The sequence below is a fragment of the Peromyscus leucopus genome, chromosome 4 (assembly GCF_004664715.2).
Source record: "Peromyscus leucopus breed LL Stock chromosome 4, UCI_PerLeu_2.1, whole genome shotgun sequence".
NCBI classification, from domain to species: Eukaryota; Metazoa; Chordata; class Mammalia; order Rodentia; family Cricetidae; genus Peromyscus; species Peromyscus leucopus.
This window is the reverse complement of record NC_051066.1, coordinates 148,400,177-148,415,631: the sequence shown is the minus strand read 5'-3', so window position 1 is coordinate 148,415,631 and position 15,455 is coordinate 148,400,177. Positions and strand designations below refer to the sequence as shown.

Sequence of the window (15,455 nt, the reverse complement as noted above, 5' to 3'; positions counted from 1 at the left end):
TCAAACTGCACTATAGGGTGTTAGCAGAAGCCTGTCGTCTACAGATTAAATGTTAGTAGCATCCCTCTAGTTTTTCTCATGTTTTATGTGCATGGGTATTTTGTCTGCATGCATGTCTGTGGACTTCACGTGCGCCTGGTGCCTGCAGAGACTAGAAGGCATCAGATCTCCTGGAACTGGAGTTACAGATGGTTGTGAACCACCATGTGGGTGCAGGAATCAAACCTGGGTCCTCTGGAAGAGCAGCAAGTGCTCTTAACCTCTGAGCCATCTCTCTAGCCCCAAACCCTCTAGTTTTCATGACCAAAAAATGTCTCCAGGGACCAGCAAGATGGCTCAGTGGGTAAAGGCACCCTGCTGCCAAGCCTGGGAGTATGGGTTCAATCCCAGAGACCCACATGAGGAAAGGAGAGAAGAGACTCCAGCAAGATGTCCCATGACTTCTATATGTACATAGCATGCATGTACACACACATATAAGCATGCAAGATAAAATAAAGCATGTGTGAGAGAGTGTGTGCGTGTGTGCACAGACACTGTCAGGCACCTCAGGGCAGAAGAGCAGATCCAGCTGAGAACCCCTACTTCATTACTACTGAAACCATCACTGTTCCTCAGAAGAGTCATCTTTCTCCTGGGCTCCCAGCATCTGACTTCTTCTTCACCCCCACTGCCTTCAGGATGTGACCCCAAACTCCTCAGCAAAGCTTCCAGGGCTGGCCACAGTCTGGCTTATACCACCCTCTCTAGCCTCATCCCTTCTCATCCTTTTTTTGTATGTTGCACCCCCAGTCACGGCAAATGACCTGGGGTCAGAAGGACAGGCTGTGACTCCCATGGCCACACACACTAAGCAGGCTGTTCTATGTTTCGTAATTCCATATTCTCCTATACAGCTGACAATCTCTTGCTTGTCCTCCAAAGCCTCCTTGGCAAGTGCAGGAAGCCTTGTTCTTGACAACTGATACATATGGATGCTGTGCCTCCTCGTGCTTCTCTGTTCACTGAATACACATCTCTGTGGATCATAATCTATTAATACATCTATCTGCCACTAAAATCCCTAAGGCCAAGTACTGAGACTCGTGTATGTGGTGGTCCCAGTGCTTTAGCCCAGTGTTAAGTACTTAGTAGGGAGAGAACACTGGCTTTCTTTCTTAATAACAGTGAAGTACGTTCCACTCTTTCGCCTCTACCTCTCCAGAATGCTTAGGACAGAACATGGCCTACACAAGATGCTCAATTAAAGCTGACTGGTTTGAACTGAAACCCAAGGAATACCCCTAGTCCTGACAACTTAACCTACAATCCCTGAAGCACTCCATAGACACAAGCCCCTCCCGTCCCCCTACCTTTGATGAGGCCACTGGCGGCACCAGGAATGCCTTGGATCTCTGTGACATTGTTTCGGGTGAAGTACTCATCACAGGTGGCATTGAGGAAGCGAGAGGAACAGAAAAGGCCCCAGAGCTGTGTGGTCACTGTCTCATTTCCTTCCCAAGCCAGCTTGGCACAGACATCAAAGCCATGGCGAGACAGCGTGCGGTTCCCCAGGAGGCAGATCCTAGGGAGGGAAGCGAGCAAGGGAGGTGGGAGGAACAAGATCTCTCCCTGGCTTCACAGTAGAGCCACTGGGAGTTTTAAAGACACAGATTTCGGGGTCCCACATCCAGAGATCCCGGTTCTGTCTGGAGCATGCCCATTGGAGTTTCTATAAAGTTTCCCAAGCGAGACTAGCATGCAGACAAAGTGAAGAACTAGCCTGCTGGCGCTGTTCTGTTCAGCACCGTGGACAGCGCCCTTTGAGCCCTATCTTTTGCCACTGAGATAGAGCAGACTCCATCGGAGAAGCAAGAGAATCAAAAGGGACCTGAACCCTGGGCTCTCTCTTCTGGGTTCTTTCCCATCCTGGAGAAGGTGTCAAAAACTAAGACTGTCCATTCCAGGATGCTGACCCATCCAGAAGCTTCCCCGTCACACAGAGTGTGTTCCTTCAGAAGCGATTTATAATTTACTTTCCTAAGTCCCCAGCAAGCAGTTGAGACACTCAAGAGAACTTCTTCCCACCTCCAGAAATGTTATCCCATTCTGAATAAGTTTCCCTAAATAGGAAACATTTACCCTGCCAGGAGATGTTGCTCCCAACCCACACACTCCAGTTCTGAGAGGTGAAAAGAGGGGACCTGGTAGAGACTCTGACTCTGCAGACCTGAGCTGGGCCAGTGAGGACCACAGTTACTGTAGGACTCAGAAAGACAGCACTCACGGGAAATTGGGTGGGTCGAAGGCAGACTTGATGACCCCTGCATAGATGGCCAGGATGGAGAGGATGACACAGCCCAGGAAGACCAGGGCAAACTTGTTGACGTACTTGACACCCACAAAGACAACGGTGGCCATGCAGGTAAGCACACAGGTACCATACACCCGCATATTGTTCAACATGGCTGCCGCCTCCCCACTGGCATCTTCTGCCTTGAAGATGGCCATGGCTGGGAAGAGATAAGCCTGCAGGAAAGGAGCAGAGGAAGTCAGACAGATGACCCAAGGAAGGCCAGCTGAGACTCACCCCAGGGAAATGACCTCCCAGACGGGAAGTGGGGCCCATTAACAATGCACTGGCTGAAGATGGTGTGAGCTCTCCTGCAATGTCTGTGAAGCAGCCAATGAAAATAGCACTCAAAGGGGCTGGGAAAGGTCCTTCACCGCTATTATTTATTAGAACTATTAATTATAGCTATTACTTTTATTATTTATGATATAAAGGTTGGAAAAAATAGATGTTTATCCCTAGAGGGTAGGTAAATAAATCTGATATTTCTCCTTAAGCTACAAAGCTATTTAAAAAGATGGCATGGGCTGGGCGGTGGTGGCGCACGCCTTTAATCCCAGCACTCAGGAGGCAGAGCCAGGCGGATCTCTGTGAGTTCGAGGCCAGCCTGGGCTACCAAGTGAGTTCCAGGAAAGGCACAAAGCTACACAGAGAAACCCTGTCTCAAAAAACCAAAAAAAAAAAAAAAAAAAAAAAAAAAAAAAAAAAAAAAAAAAAAGGGCATGGGACTGTAATATGTTTCAGTGATGGAAAGCACATTCAGTATGAACATAGGCCATGGGTTCAATCCCCAGCAGCAAAGGTGGGAAAGGCATGAATTTATATGGACTGACTCAAAAACTACCCACGGTGAGCACAGAGGTACAGCCTTGTAATCCCAAACTATGGGAAGCTGAGGCAAGAGAATTTGAAACCAGCCTGAGCTACATAGCAAGACCTCACTCATTTCAAGAGTTTAAAAACTATGTGCAGTGTATTGGGTGAATAAGGTCAAGTTTTAAAAAAAAAATGTATCTTATGACCTCATTTTTATAAATTTATATGTGGAAATATTTACTCATGTGTGTTTATACAGTTGTAGATGTGTTTGTAGGGATATCAGTCTGTTGGTGGTACCAGGTATGTCTAATCCAAGCACTCGGGAGACTGAGGCAGGAGGATCACCACTAACAAACCAGCCTGGACCACAAGGAGACCCTGCTTTACAAAAAACAACAAGCAGGGTATGGGGGCGCACGCCTTTAACCCCAGCACTCGGGAGACAGAGGCAGGTGGATCTCTGTGAGTTCAAGGCCAGCCTGGTCTACAGAGAGAGTTCCAGGACAGCCAGGGCTACACAGAGAAACCCTGTCTCAAAAAAAAAAAAAATGAAAGAGAAGAAAAGAACAACAAAAAAGGACAATGGAAGCCTTTATTGAATAATTAAAATGTGACACCTTGCACATTCGTATTTTCTAAAATGTCTACATTAAACTTAAGATGCTTATATTTAAGTTACTTTTTATTTATAAATAAAGGGAGTTTTCAGGTTCTTAAGGAAATATTTATAGGTGGAGTTGTGCTTTACAAAGACAGAACAAAATGTCATGTAGAACAGAAACGCGGGAGACACACTAAAATGCTTGTGATCTCACTGGATCATTTTCTCCCTTGCGTTGCTGTTGTTCAGGGTCGGGCAGCAGGCAGAACCGTTTGATAATGCATCTAGAAATGTCCTTAGTCACAGAGGCCCACAGTGCTCACACCATGTGCCTCCTCAAACCCCCAATCCCTGATTTCTTCTCTTCTGCCCCCAAACCAGAAGCTCTGGCTCTGTTGGTTTTGGTTCCCTAAGGCCATGGGAGACAGTGGACAGGCACAGACCCTGGAAGCCAGAGGAAGGCAGGCTCACGTCCCTCAACTGAGACTCTCTGACCTTGCACTCCTCATCTGTAAAATGGCCATCTTCTAAAACATGAGAGATTCATGGGGAGGGGGGAAACTACTAGTCTGAAAGTCTTAGGGCTTGCAGAGGTCAGGGGGGCTGGGAAATGTTAGCTCCATTTTTTCTTTTCATTTGTGACAGGATCTCTTGCAGCCCTGACAGACTTCAAACTCACTATGTAGCTGAGGGCGATCTCATACTTATCCTCCTGCCTCTCAGGTGTAGAGAGTTTATAGGGTGCTGAGAAGCAAAGCCAGGGTTTGGAGCATTCTAGGCAACTAAGCTGCACCCCTTTCCTTAAGCCAAGGATCCCCCATCTGCATCCACCCAAACAAAAAGAACAGGAGGCCTAAGGCAGCTGCCCTGTCTTTCAAACACAGCCCAGACACGTAGTGTCTCCCCATCAATCACTACTCCTAACAGATCTCTCTACATGGGTCCCTCATGGATCTCTTTTACAATCTAAGAACCATCTATCGGGCCTCTGAAACTAACATCTAAAGAGTGCTGTGCTTGCTCCCTGGAATGTGGTGGGCTCCCATTACTCCAGCTGTTATTTTAACTCTTAGCAACCCACCTGCCACCTCACCCATAGCTGAGTGACCTTGAGCTAGTGATCTATCTGCCTTTTGGAACTTCTCATTTGTAAAATGCCATCATAATACTTAAACCTCTAAGGATTCGAGATAATGACTGTAAAGCACTTGGAGGTACGCTGAGAACTCAGTGGGTGCCTGATAAACCACAGCTGTTTGTGTTACATAATTATCGTATCTTGTCTCCCCAGCCAGACTGGGAACTCTTTCGAGACAGACCACATCCGACTTCTCTTTGGCCTTAAGCAGCGGCCTGGCCTATAGCAGGTGTCTGGGGAATACTGGTGACATGGCTGACAGCCTGAGACCCCACACCTCCTCCTCTCCCCCTCTCACCAGCAGGATCTCGATGGTTCCCAGGATGTACATAGCCCCAGCAAAGGTAGTGCCCAGGTAGAAGCAGAGGCCCACGGCACCCCCAAACTCTGGGCCCAGGGACCTGGAAATCATGTAGTAGGAGCCACCAGCTGCAGAAAAAAAACCTAGTATCAGCGAGAGGGTCACAGGGCCCTGTGCAGCTCTGTGGGGAGCAGGGCTTTGGGACAGAGGGCAGAAGAAGGTTTCTCTAGACCTCGGGCTGCAGCCCCAGAAAGGAGATGCAGCCAACCACTCTGCATGGAGCTTGCAGCAGTAATTACTACCATGTTGCTAATTACCCCTGTAAGGAGGTCATGGCTCAGAAAATAGGATGGTAGAGAAGAGGGTCTCGGGCTTAGGTAGGGAGAAGGTGACCATTGCCCTGTTCAACGCCAACATCTCCTTCCCTAAACCCAGCAGGCTCGCCCCTACCTAACCCATGAACAATCACAGCCCAACTCTTGGTCTGCAATACTGTCTTGGGTCGTGGGTCCTGAGGGCCCACAAAGCCTGGCCCTCTGTTTCTCCTGTCAATCATCAGGCCCCTGGCCCTCCCTCCCTCCCTCTGCAAAGGCCCAGGTCACATACCAGGCACCACACCATTGGTTGCAATCGCGCTCATGGAAATGGCTGTGAGCATCGTCTGTAGGAAAGAGATCATCAGAATGGTGGCCGCTGGGGGCTGCAGTGGTCTGGCTGGCGGCCAAGCCAATATACCCCACAGCCACCAGCCAAACCCACAGGCTCTCCTCTCCTCAAGCTTCTCTCTGGGTCTGTTCCAACTTCTACTCATGCCAAGCCCTTCTCAAAATATAACCTCTTATTCACCACGAAAATAGGAGGAGCTACCATGCCAGAGGACTCCGGTCACCCCAGTTTGGCCCCGAGGTAACTTATAACTAGAGACAATTCACTTTTCCAGCCTCAGTATTTGCATATGTAAAATGGGAGGCATGGCTTCAGCTCTGGTATCCTCACGTGCAGAGTGGTCTCAAGGCTGTGTGTGAAGACACAAGATATGAGTTTAGCGGTCAATAGAGATTGGATTTTTTTTTTTTTTTTTTTTTTTTTTTTTTTTTTTTTTTGGTTTTTCGAGACAGGGTTTCTCTGTGTAGCTTTGCGCCTTTCCTGGAGCTCACTTGGTAGCCCAGGCTGGCCTCGAACTCACAGAGATCCGCCTGGCTCTGCCTCCCGAGTGCTGGGATTAAAGGCGTGCGCCACCACCGCCCGGCTGGATTTTTTTTTTAATGTGGATGGCAAGAATCTAGTTGCAAAGTTTTCTGTGGGACATAATCTCATTTTGTGTGTGTGTGTGTGTGTGTGTGAGTAGGGACCTTCCAAAAATGTTAACTCTTGTGCAATTGCGCTGAATTTTGTTTTCTTCTCTGCATTTATCATTTTCATCAAAGAATCTGCAGTACGTGTGTAAGTGCACAAACACACACACATAGATCGAGGTGAAGCCCGGTTGACAGTCATCAGAGAGAAGCCTTTGAGATTCAGGAAGGGCTGGTCAGACCTAATTTACTCTCAAAGATCGTAAGTAGAGATTCCTATAAAAACCTCAGGTCTCAAGCTTCCTCCCCCAGGCCTCAACCAAACCCCAGCTGTCTTCACTGAGCAGGGGAGGGGTCACTCACACAGGAGCAGCAGATGAAGACCATACAGAAGGACTCCATGATGCCTGCGATGCCCACCACCCAAGTGAGCCGCAGGAAGAGGATGACGCCAAAGATGTTCTGCAGGCACGGGAGGTACACGCCCATGAAGGTGCCCATGCGTGGGGCCTGCCAGAGAGGCCAGCATCAGTCTCTACACCCCCACTCATTACCAGCAGCCTAGCCCACGCCTCCTCCAGGTAGGTCCCTTCCCTTTGCCTCCCTCATGCATCCTCCATCTCCATCCTTCATCTCCCATTCCTTCCCCTCCCCCACATAGCCACTGCCCTCCTTCCTTCACTCCTCCATAAGGTCCATTTTCCTCTCCCACACTCCCTCCCACCCCTTCTCCTCCCCCCCAGGCCCCACCTGCACCGGTTTCTTTTTTCCACCCTCATTGTTCTCTGCCTCTTCATGCTCTCTACTTCCCTGGGGCAGGTTGGTGTAGTTGGCCAGCCCACTGAGCAGGGAGGACACCATGGGACTGGTGTCCATCTCCTCCTATGGAGGAAAGGGGTCAGTGTTAGGGAGCCGGAAGTTCGGGGCAGCAACTGGAGTGAGCTGGATGTAGGAGATGGGGACAGAGGTCAAGTCACTGAGTTTGGGATGCAATGGGAACAGAGGAGGAGGAAGCAGGGGGGGCAGGAGGAGGCAGCGGTGAGATAGGAGAGGAGGCCGGGGAACCACGAGGGAAAGCCAGGGAAGGCCAGGGAGGGACGGGGGAGGCTGGGGAAGATGGTGGACCTGAGGGAGGAATGGAGAGGCGTCTACTCTTCCCGAGGGAGGGAGGGAGCACTGATGAGCCAGCGTGACTAACTGCAGCCTAAGCAGCCCACCTCAAACAGGGCCATGTTCTTGCCATCGTACTCTTTTCCCTTCTCTGTGTCCGTGCTGTTGATGAAGGGACTGCTTTCCTTGGGGTTGCCATCACCTGAGAAGAAGAGGAGTCAGGTGTGACACTCATCACGTGTCCCCTATCCATCCTGCGTATAGCTATGTGGCCACTTCACCGCCCGGAGCCTTGGGTCACATGCTGGAGAAATTGGGCTGGCGCTGCCTTCTTGCATGATTTTAGTTGGCAGCATGGATAAAGAACCCAATTTACCGCTGGCTGTTCTGAGTGCCTGATGAACATATGTGTCCTTCTTTGCTCTTGAGGGAGGGTCCTAGCTCATCACCCATGAGTCTCCAGAGTTCTTTCGTTGGATATAAATGAACCCATCTTAGTATGTGGATGGTGTGTGATTTTTTTCCCCTAGGGAGGACAGCAGAGAACTCTGGATTCCCAAGGATACCCTTCTGACACCCTATATTCTCCCCTTCTCTGTCCTCCTACCATGTGCTGACAGAGTGGTCAGAGGAGGAATCGAACAGCCTAAGACACTGTCCCTGCTCTTAGGGACCCAAACCAAAGCCAAGAGAGAAGCTGTAAACAGGACTGCTAAAGTCTGTGAAAGAAACATGAGGGATGCAGGAGGGCACGCGGCCCAGCCTGAGAGGTCACAGAAGGCTTTCCAGAGGAAGTGACGCGTCAGCTGAGAACTGAAGGATGAGTAAGGGCTAGACTGGGAGGGTGACAGGAGGGTGTTCCAGGCAGAGAGAACCCAGAACAGTGTGTTTGATGTCCCAGATGTGGCAGCCAACAGAACAAGTTACTGCTGAACAAAGCATGATCTAGGCAGGGTCTTAGGAAGGGGCACACTGGGGCTTAGGGATGAACAGTGGCTTGGGAGAAGACGACTCCAGGTAGCGTGGGCCTTAGAGAAGTGGCAGGCCATCCTGAAGCACTTGGACCCCATCCAGAGGACAATGGGCAGTCACTGAGTTCCAGGCCCAAGAGTGTCATGACCTGACTTGAGTATTGCAGCAAGCCTTCTGGCTTCGGGTGAGAACCACGGCAGCTAGAGCCTTTCCACAATCCAGGCGAGGGCTGGCAGTGACTTAGGTCACAGCAATATGGGGCAATGGAAAGACTCAAGCATGGAGCGTTATGGAGGCATTGCTGTGCCTGACGTCTGGGGAGGGGGAGGGAAGAATCTAGGATGATGCCTGGGGTTTCTGGCGAGGGTCAATGGGCGGGATGATGCTATATCTTCATGAACTGGAAGTGTGGAAGAGAGGAATTCGGGGTAGGGAAGAGGCTGGATTTAGCTGAGGGTGATCCACCAGAGGATCCAGAAGCTGCCTGGGCACAAGGAGGGAGCAATGCCCAGGAAAGAAGCTGCAGAAGGGCCAAGGGTCATCGCGCAATGCCAAGGAGACTCTGTTGGTATGAAGAAGGGTCCTTCCCAAAAGATGTACGGTTTCCACGGACATAATTCGACAGTTCCAGCCGTCAACCTCCTTCAGCCCCAGGGCTGAAGGCCCAGCAGCAGACACCTCCGTGGGCTCTTGGGAGCATCACCATTGTCCAAGTTCCAAATAAAGCTGAGGCCCCGTGGACCCTGAATCTCCAAGCTGTCCTCTCTTGGTGTCCTCATCCATCTAACATCTGCATCCTTCCCCCAGCCTCTTGGAACCCTTCTTCAGTTACCCAGGCAGGGACCCCTCTCAAGAGCATGATGTACCCCAACTTGTCTGAAAGTTGGGCAGGGGAGACAGCAACCTGCTCCAAAAAAATACCCACCTCCCCCTTGCCCACTGAGGCAGAAATGCCTGGTTGCCTAACCAGACCACCAGTCATTCTCTCCTCTCACTGGGGTGAGTTTCTGGGAATAGCAGGCCCATCCTCCCTATGAGAGCCAGCACGTAATAGATGTTCAGGAAAAAGTATTTGGAGGAAAACTCTACAAGACTTCCCTCAGACCCCAGAATCTAAAAAGATCTGTCTGGGACCAGAAACCAGGAGAAATGAGAGTAAGGTAGATCTTGTCTCCTTTTAAAATGTTGACCAGACGCCGTCTGCTCTTGCCACAGGAGAGTCAGGACTAGAGAAGCTAACGGGGTGTAAGAGAAACATCTCTAGTGTTTCAGGGAAGGGCTGAGCTGGGAAAGCTAAGCTTCAGTACCAGCTCCCCCAGTTCTGTCTCCAGCCTGGGCAAGTCACTCTCCCGTTGCAAAGGGATACTAACTTGGCCTAACTCATAGGATGGGTTAGGGGGTCAAGTGAAATACCACACACCACGGTGGCCACACAAGTGTACCTACTGCTACTATTGCAACTACCGTTCTTAGCACACCTGGTACCCATCCAGCCTGGGCTCTTTATCCCACGCCCTTCCCTTAGCTGCAAGATTTAAGGGCTTCTCAGTCTGTACAGCTGGGTTTTTTTCTTAGAAGCACCCTCTTTTATGTCCCGAACCGCACGCACCATCAGAGGGAGCCCCTCCCCTGTCTTTCGCACCCCCTCTCAAGCCTTCCTTCTTTGCCCCAGTGAGTGGCGCTTAACCAGCTGGCAGGGGGACATCCTGGCCAGAGACCCCGGAACTAGGAGGCCAGGCACTGGTCTCCATGGCGACAGCGCGGACCTACAGCACAGCGCGCGGAGCCGGCCACGCGCCCGCACCCGCTTATGTAACGCCGCCGCGCACAGCGCAGAGCCAGACTACAGACTACAGGCCGGATCCCGGCCAGGAAAGGAGCACAGGGGAGGGGGCAGCTTGGTCGGCTCGTCCTGGGTCCCGCCTTTCCATCCGCTGCCTGGGCCAGACGCCAGGCTCCCGGTCTCATCAGCCAAGGGCTGATTTTGTCCCCTGCCTGGAACGCTGGGCTCCCTAGTTAAGGGGGATGGGGAGTGAGCGTCTGTATTCTCAAAGGAGCAAGGCAGCAGAGGGGAAACTCGTCCTGATTCCCTAGAGCCAGGAGTTTAGGTGATGGGGGAGCGCCTAGAGGCGCGCAAGAGGCAGGCCAGACCCAGGTTGAGCCCTCCCCGCCCCGCCCCGCCCCCCGTCCCGCCCCCTGGGAGCTCTCAGCCTGAATCGGCTTTCAATTAAGCTGCGGAGGCCAGATCTCGCCCTGAGGAAACAGGCGCAGGCAAAGGAGCCTCCCCCGGGGCCAGAGGCTGGACCTGGAGGGAATCCCCAGGGCAGCTTGGGGAAGGAAAGGGGGCGTCAGACCCCAAAGGGAAAGGAGATCTGGATGCCAGGGACAATATCCTTGGGATCTTCTTTGGCCCAGAGGAGTCCTCATACTCTCCCTGAGGTCAACACACCCAGATCCTTCCATCTAGTTCCAGGAATCTACACTCAGAGTCAGGGGCTCTTGGTCCTTCTTTGCTCAAACCCAGGAAGTCTTTAGTGCCTCCTACCACCTTCACCAAGAGTCCAGGGGAGACCTTCCCCTTCTGAGATGCAGACTGCTTGACCCAGGTTCTGGTCACTCTTAATTCCAAGCGCTGGACTCTATATATAGAAAGAAAGTCTCCAGATGGGCCTGCTATTAACAGGGAGTCCTGAGAACTGGAAAGAACTATTAGTTAAAATTCTGCTTCTAGCACACATATGCCTCTTTACTAGGCCTTTGGCGACCCCAAAGAAACACAGAGGTCCAGTGAAGGTCGGTGGAAGAAGCGGGTGATGAGGAATCTACAGAACCCATTCTGGGAGCAGGGATGTCTCATAGTGGAGGCATCTAAGGAGGATCCTGGGAGGAAGTAACATCCCTTTCCTTTGCTCCCGGAGCACTGCTTCAAGATGCCTGGAGCTGCGGCAGACTAGACTTTTACAACCCCCTCCCCCTGCAGCCAAGGAAGCAGTGCCTGATGAGGTGACCTCGGGGTCACTGGAGAGATGAATGAGCTGGCCAGCAGTAGTTCTGTCCCCTGTATAGGACTCAGCCTCGTGGGGGAAGGGGAAGGGGGTGTCTCGGACAAAGGACCAGGGATGCTGATGCCCCCAGCCTTCCCACGCCTCCACTTGGCCCTGACTGTGATCCAAAATCAAGGACCTCGGAGTCAAACCTGCTAGTGTCTGCGAGATCATGCTTTCAGCTCTTGGGGCCTTGGGCCCTCTCCTGGGGAGGTCTGTGGGAGTCGCAGCCCAGAGGGTCAAGCAATGCCTAGAGGAGCGTTTGAGAGCTCTGAGTGCAGACAGCAGGCACTGGAGATGCGCTAGTGCGCAGGGGACGCAGCGCCGCTAAAGGGTGGGGGCTGGGGGCGGCTGACAGCAGTGATGGATGGCTGAGACCGCTTGGGGGCGGCGAGGGGCCTGGGAGCCCGAGGGGGTGGCTGGCCTCGAGACCTCGGAGCAGAAAAACGGCAGTGAAGGATGACGGAGAACCGGAACAGCACAAGGATTTGCTCCAGAGCCCCTCAGCTCCTGACAAGTCTCTGCACCCACCGCAGCGAGTCCGCAGTGTCGCCACGGCGCTGGGGATACAGCCACCGGGACCCCGTTTCTGAGGCCTCACCAGGATAGCTAAGAGAGCTAACTATAAAGACTTCCCCCCGCCCCACCCTAAAAACCATACTGCTGCCCCAGGGTACCAAGAGAAGGGGAAAAGGGTGAAGACAGGATCTTGCTTCCTGTCCTGAATAGGAACCCATTGAGAACTGAGAGGGAGAGGAAATTCAGCAAAGTAGACCTGAAAATCCACAGAGGAGGCAGCTTCAGGTTGAGATAAGGACTTCAGGGATCCTTGGGGGAGGGGGTCCTGGTTGCACCAAGTACCCCTTAAGGGGTCACCGCTGCCCAGACGGAAGCTATCATATGCCTCCAAACACCAGAGCCATCACTCCCCCCACCTTCCAGCTGGAAGCTCAGAGCGAGGGACTGCAGCAGACTGCGCCCCCAGAAGCCACTGGTCCCTGCTCTGCGCCAGGACGCCCGGGTCCCCTCTCGGGGAAAGGAGCCTCCCTCCTGCCCGTCGAACGGCACGTCAGCCCTGTTCCAGCTATTCCATCCCCTTCCAACGTCTCTCATGTTTAACTAATCCAAGTCTGGCCCCAGGCCGCGGATCATCCCAACCCGGGGTCCCCAATCTGCCTCGGAGCGCGGCGCATTCCAGAACCTCGGACAGCGCCTAGCGCATTCCAATGGAGCAAGCCTCCCCGCGGCCTCCCGCATCCGCAGCCTGGGTCAGTCCCTGGCTCTTCTCTATAGGAGGCGGCCCCCGCTCCGCCTCTCACCCCGAAGCTGCCCTCCTCCTCGCCGCCCCCTCCCCCGCCGCCCCCGGACCACTGCTTACCCGGGTTGGCTCCCCCATCACCGTCCTCGCAGTCCGTCAGGTTGTTGAGCATGGTGGCTGCGCGGCGCCGGCCCCGGGATGGCTGCGCCGCTTCACCCGCGCCCCTCTGCCCGCCTTTGCCGATCGCTTGCTCGAGCTCTCTCGCTCGCTCTCCGCTCCACGGAGGAAGAAGCTGCAGTGCCCGCCCGCCCGGCGCACACACACTCGCACACGGACACACGCTCACACCCGCGCGCGCCCCCTCTCAGCAGCGGCGCTGCTCACCTCATCCCGTATGCAGGAGGCGTGAGCCACTGGCGGGTTTTTTGGGGGGGGAGTCGGAGGGAGGGAGGAGAGGGGATGAGGGGAGGACAGAGAGCTCCAATGGCCCCCTCGCAGGAAAACTGGGGGCTTGCACGGGTAGGATGGAGGGGGTGCTGCGGGGGACGCGTCCCTAGCTTCCTAGAGCAGAAGCAACCCCCCCCCACTCTCCGGCGCAGGCGGGGCCCGGCACGTGGGCAGGTGCCATCCCGCGCCCTAAAAATAACGGCAGGGAACTAGGTCGCGGCCGCGGGGAGGCGGCCCCGCAGCGACTGCCTGACTGGGGGTCCGAGGTGACCCCTGGAGGGAAGATGTGGGGAACTGAGGCGGCAGGGGCGGGCGCTTTGCAATATAAGGGCCCCAGGGAACCTGTCTACAAAACTGGTGATGCAAGACCTGGAAGGAAAACCAGACCCGTTTCCAGATCTCTGTCCTAGAGGTTGGAGCTGAAGGAAGATGGAGCCTAGGCCCCTATCAGTGAGGCACTATGCTGCCCCGAGGGGCCTCAGGTCAATGGGTCTGTCTGGCCCATCCTGTTTTTAAACCAGTGGCTGCCACTAGAGGAGTTGTAGAGAACTCTCTCGTGGTGCTCAGGCTGGTTGGAGTCTCAGCATCCTACCCCAAGACAAGTCCCTGGAGTTCACACCACAGACAGGGGCTTTCTGACGTGGAATGACCTATAGATGAAATGCAATGAAGAGCAGGAAGCAGTGAGGTCCGGAACACCACCTTTCCACCCGAGATGGTGCAGCCTCTAGGGAGGGTATGCTGGCCCCGGGCTGGCCAGGAATGGGGTGGGGGAAGGGGAGAATGAGGCCGCCTGCCGGTTGGGGACCAGATTTTCTCCTGGGGCGGGAGTGTCTAATCCCCTAATCCAGGATTGCTTTCTGAGGCTTTCCAGATCTGACATGCTCTCCTGTTCTCCTCCTCCCCTCCAGCCCTGCCCCCAGAAGCTTGATCACCCTGGGACCCTCAGCAACCCTAGAGTCCAGGTTTGAGCCAATCATGGAGACACTGCAGAAAATAACATCTGAGGTTTGGACCCTTTGAACCTGGGAGGTCTAAAACTATCAATGTAAAGTAAATAGCTTCACAGTCACCCTGGTTCCTGACTCGAGTCCTCAAAATCCCAGGGCAGAAGAACTGTTGGTCTTATCTAATGCACAGTTTTCATTTCATAGATGAAAAAACTAAGCACCCAAGACAGAAAATGACTGCCCATGAACACAAAGCCAATGAATGGCAGAATTCAGTCTAGAACCCATTTCCATTTACTACAACTTAGTAAACTACAACTCTTCAATAGAACCTCTTTTCAAATTGATCTTGCCTCCAATGAAAGAGACAAGAATACAATCATATCTACACTGCTCAGCTGTCTCTGATTCTCTGATCAAAAAAAATAAAGAAAAGAAAAATTAACAGGGGTTGAGTCTGGGATGAGTTTCCTCCTTTCATGCCCAGGTTTCAAAGATGCAGGGCTAGAGCGGCCTCTTGGCTGAAGCAGGAAGTCTCCAGTATCTGCAGCTACCTTACAACGCAGGCATTTTCAGGACCTTGGATAGAGCCGACTGCCTTGCTGGTTCTGTGGAATTTGTCAATGGTTTCAGACTAGGTCCACCGTGGAGTCTTCCACAGTGGACTCAGAGATGTTTCTGAGCGACTCGCCAATAAGGTGCTTCCACGGCTTGGTTTTGTAGACATTCAGATAATACGTTAGGGTGGAGAGTCAACTACTCAGACAAATTGTGAGCATTTGGGAGTGGGTGTGATAGCTCAGGGTACTTAAAACCAAGTCTGACAACCCAAGTTCAATGCTTGGAACCCAAATGGTTGAAGTAGAGAACTGACTCTTGCAAGTTGCTCTCTGCCGACACATTTTGCACACATATACAATAACAATATAATATTTTTAAGAAGGTGTGAGTATTTGGTACCCTTGGCTGTCCCAGAGTCAGTTACACACACACACACACACACACACACACGCACACGCACACGCACACGCACACGCACACGCACACGCACACCAGCACACTACAGTCTATATTATATTACTCTGTAGAGGTGTGTAAAAGGGTAAAACATGAAGTGTGTTTGTCAGAGGTGTTTTCCAGTGATCTCCAGTCTGGAATGTCCCCCTAGGGGCACATTTCTTCATCCAT

General features: G+C 52.7%; 1 protein-coding gene across 2 annotated transcripts in view; it reads right to left on the bottom strand.

Annotated features, from left to right (window-relative positions):
* Slc12a5 (solute carrier family 12 member 5) overlaps window positions 1-15,455 on the bottom strand; it is a 39,521-nt gene that overhangs the window by 18,800 nt on the left and 5,266 nt on the right. The window contains exons 1-8 of one of the 2 annotated variants that reach the window (XM_028868481.2): window positions 12,991-13,444; window positions 7,704-7,798; window positions 7,237-7,368; window positions 6,850-6,996; window positions 5,798-5,852; window positions 5,189-5,319; window positions 2,267-2,508; window positions 1,353-1,564 (exon numbers count right to left, since the gene is read on the bottom strand). In XM_028868481.2, the coding sequence (XP_028724314.1) occupies window positions 1,353-1,564; window positions 2,267-2,508; window positions 5,189-5,319; window positions 5,798-5,852; window positions 6,850-6,996; window positions 7,237-7,368; window positions 7,704-7,798; window positions 12,991-13,042 (1,066 nt within the window). In that variant the 5' untranslated portion in view covers window positions 13,043-13,444. Of the gene's footprint in view, window positions 1-1,352; window positions 1,565-2,266; window positions 2,509-5,188; window positions 5,320-5,797; window positions 5,853-6,849; window positions 6,997-7,236; window positions 7,369-7,703; window positions 7,799-12,990; window positions 13,445-15,455 lie in introns of those variants that run through there. The other variant, XM_028868480.2, reaches the window with a different exon arrangement.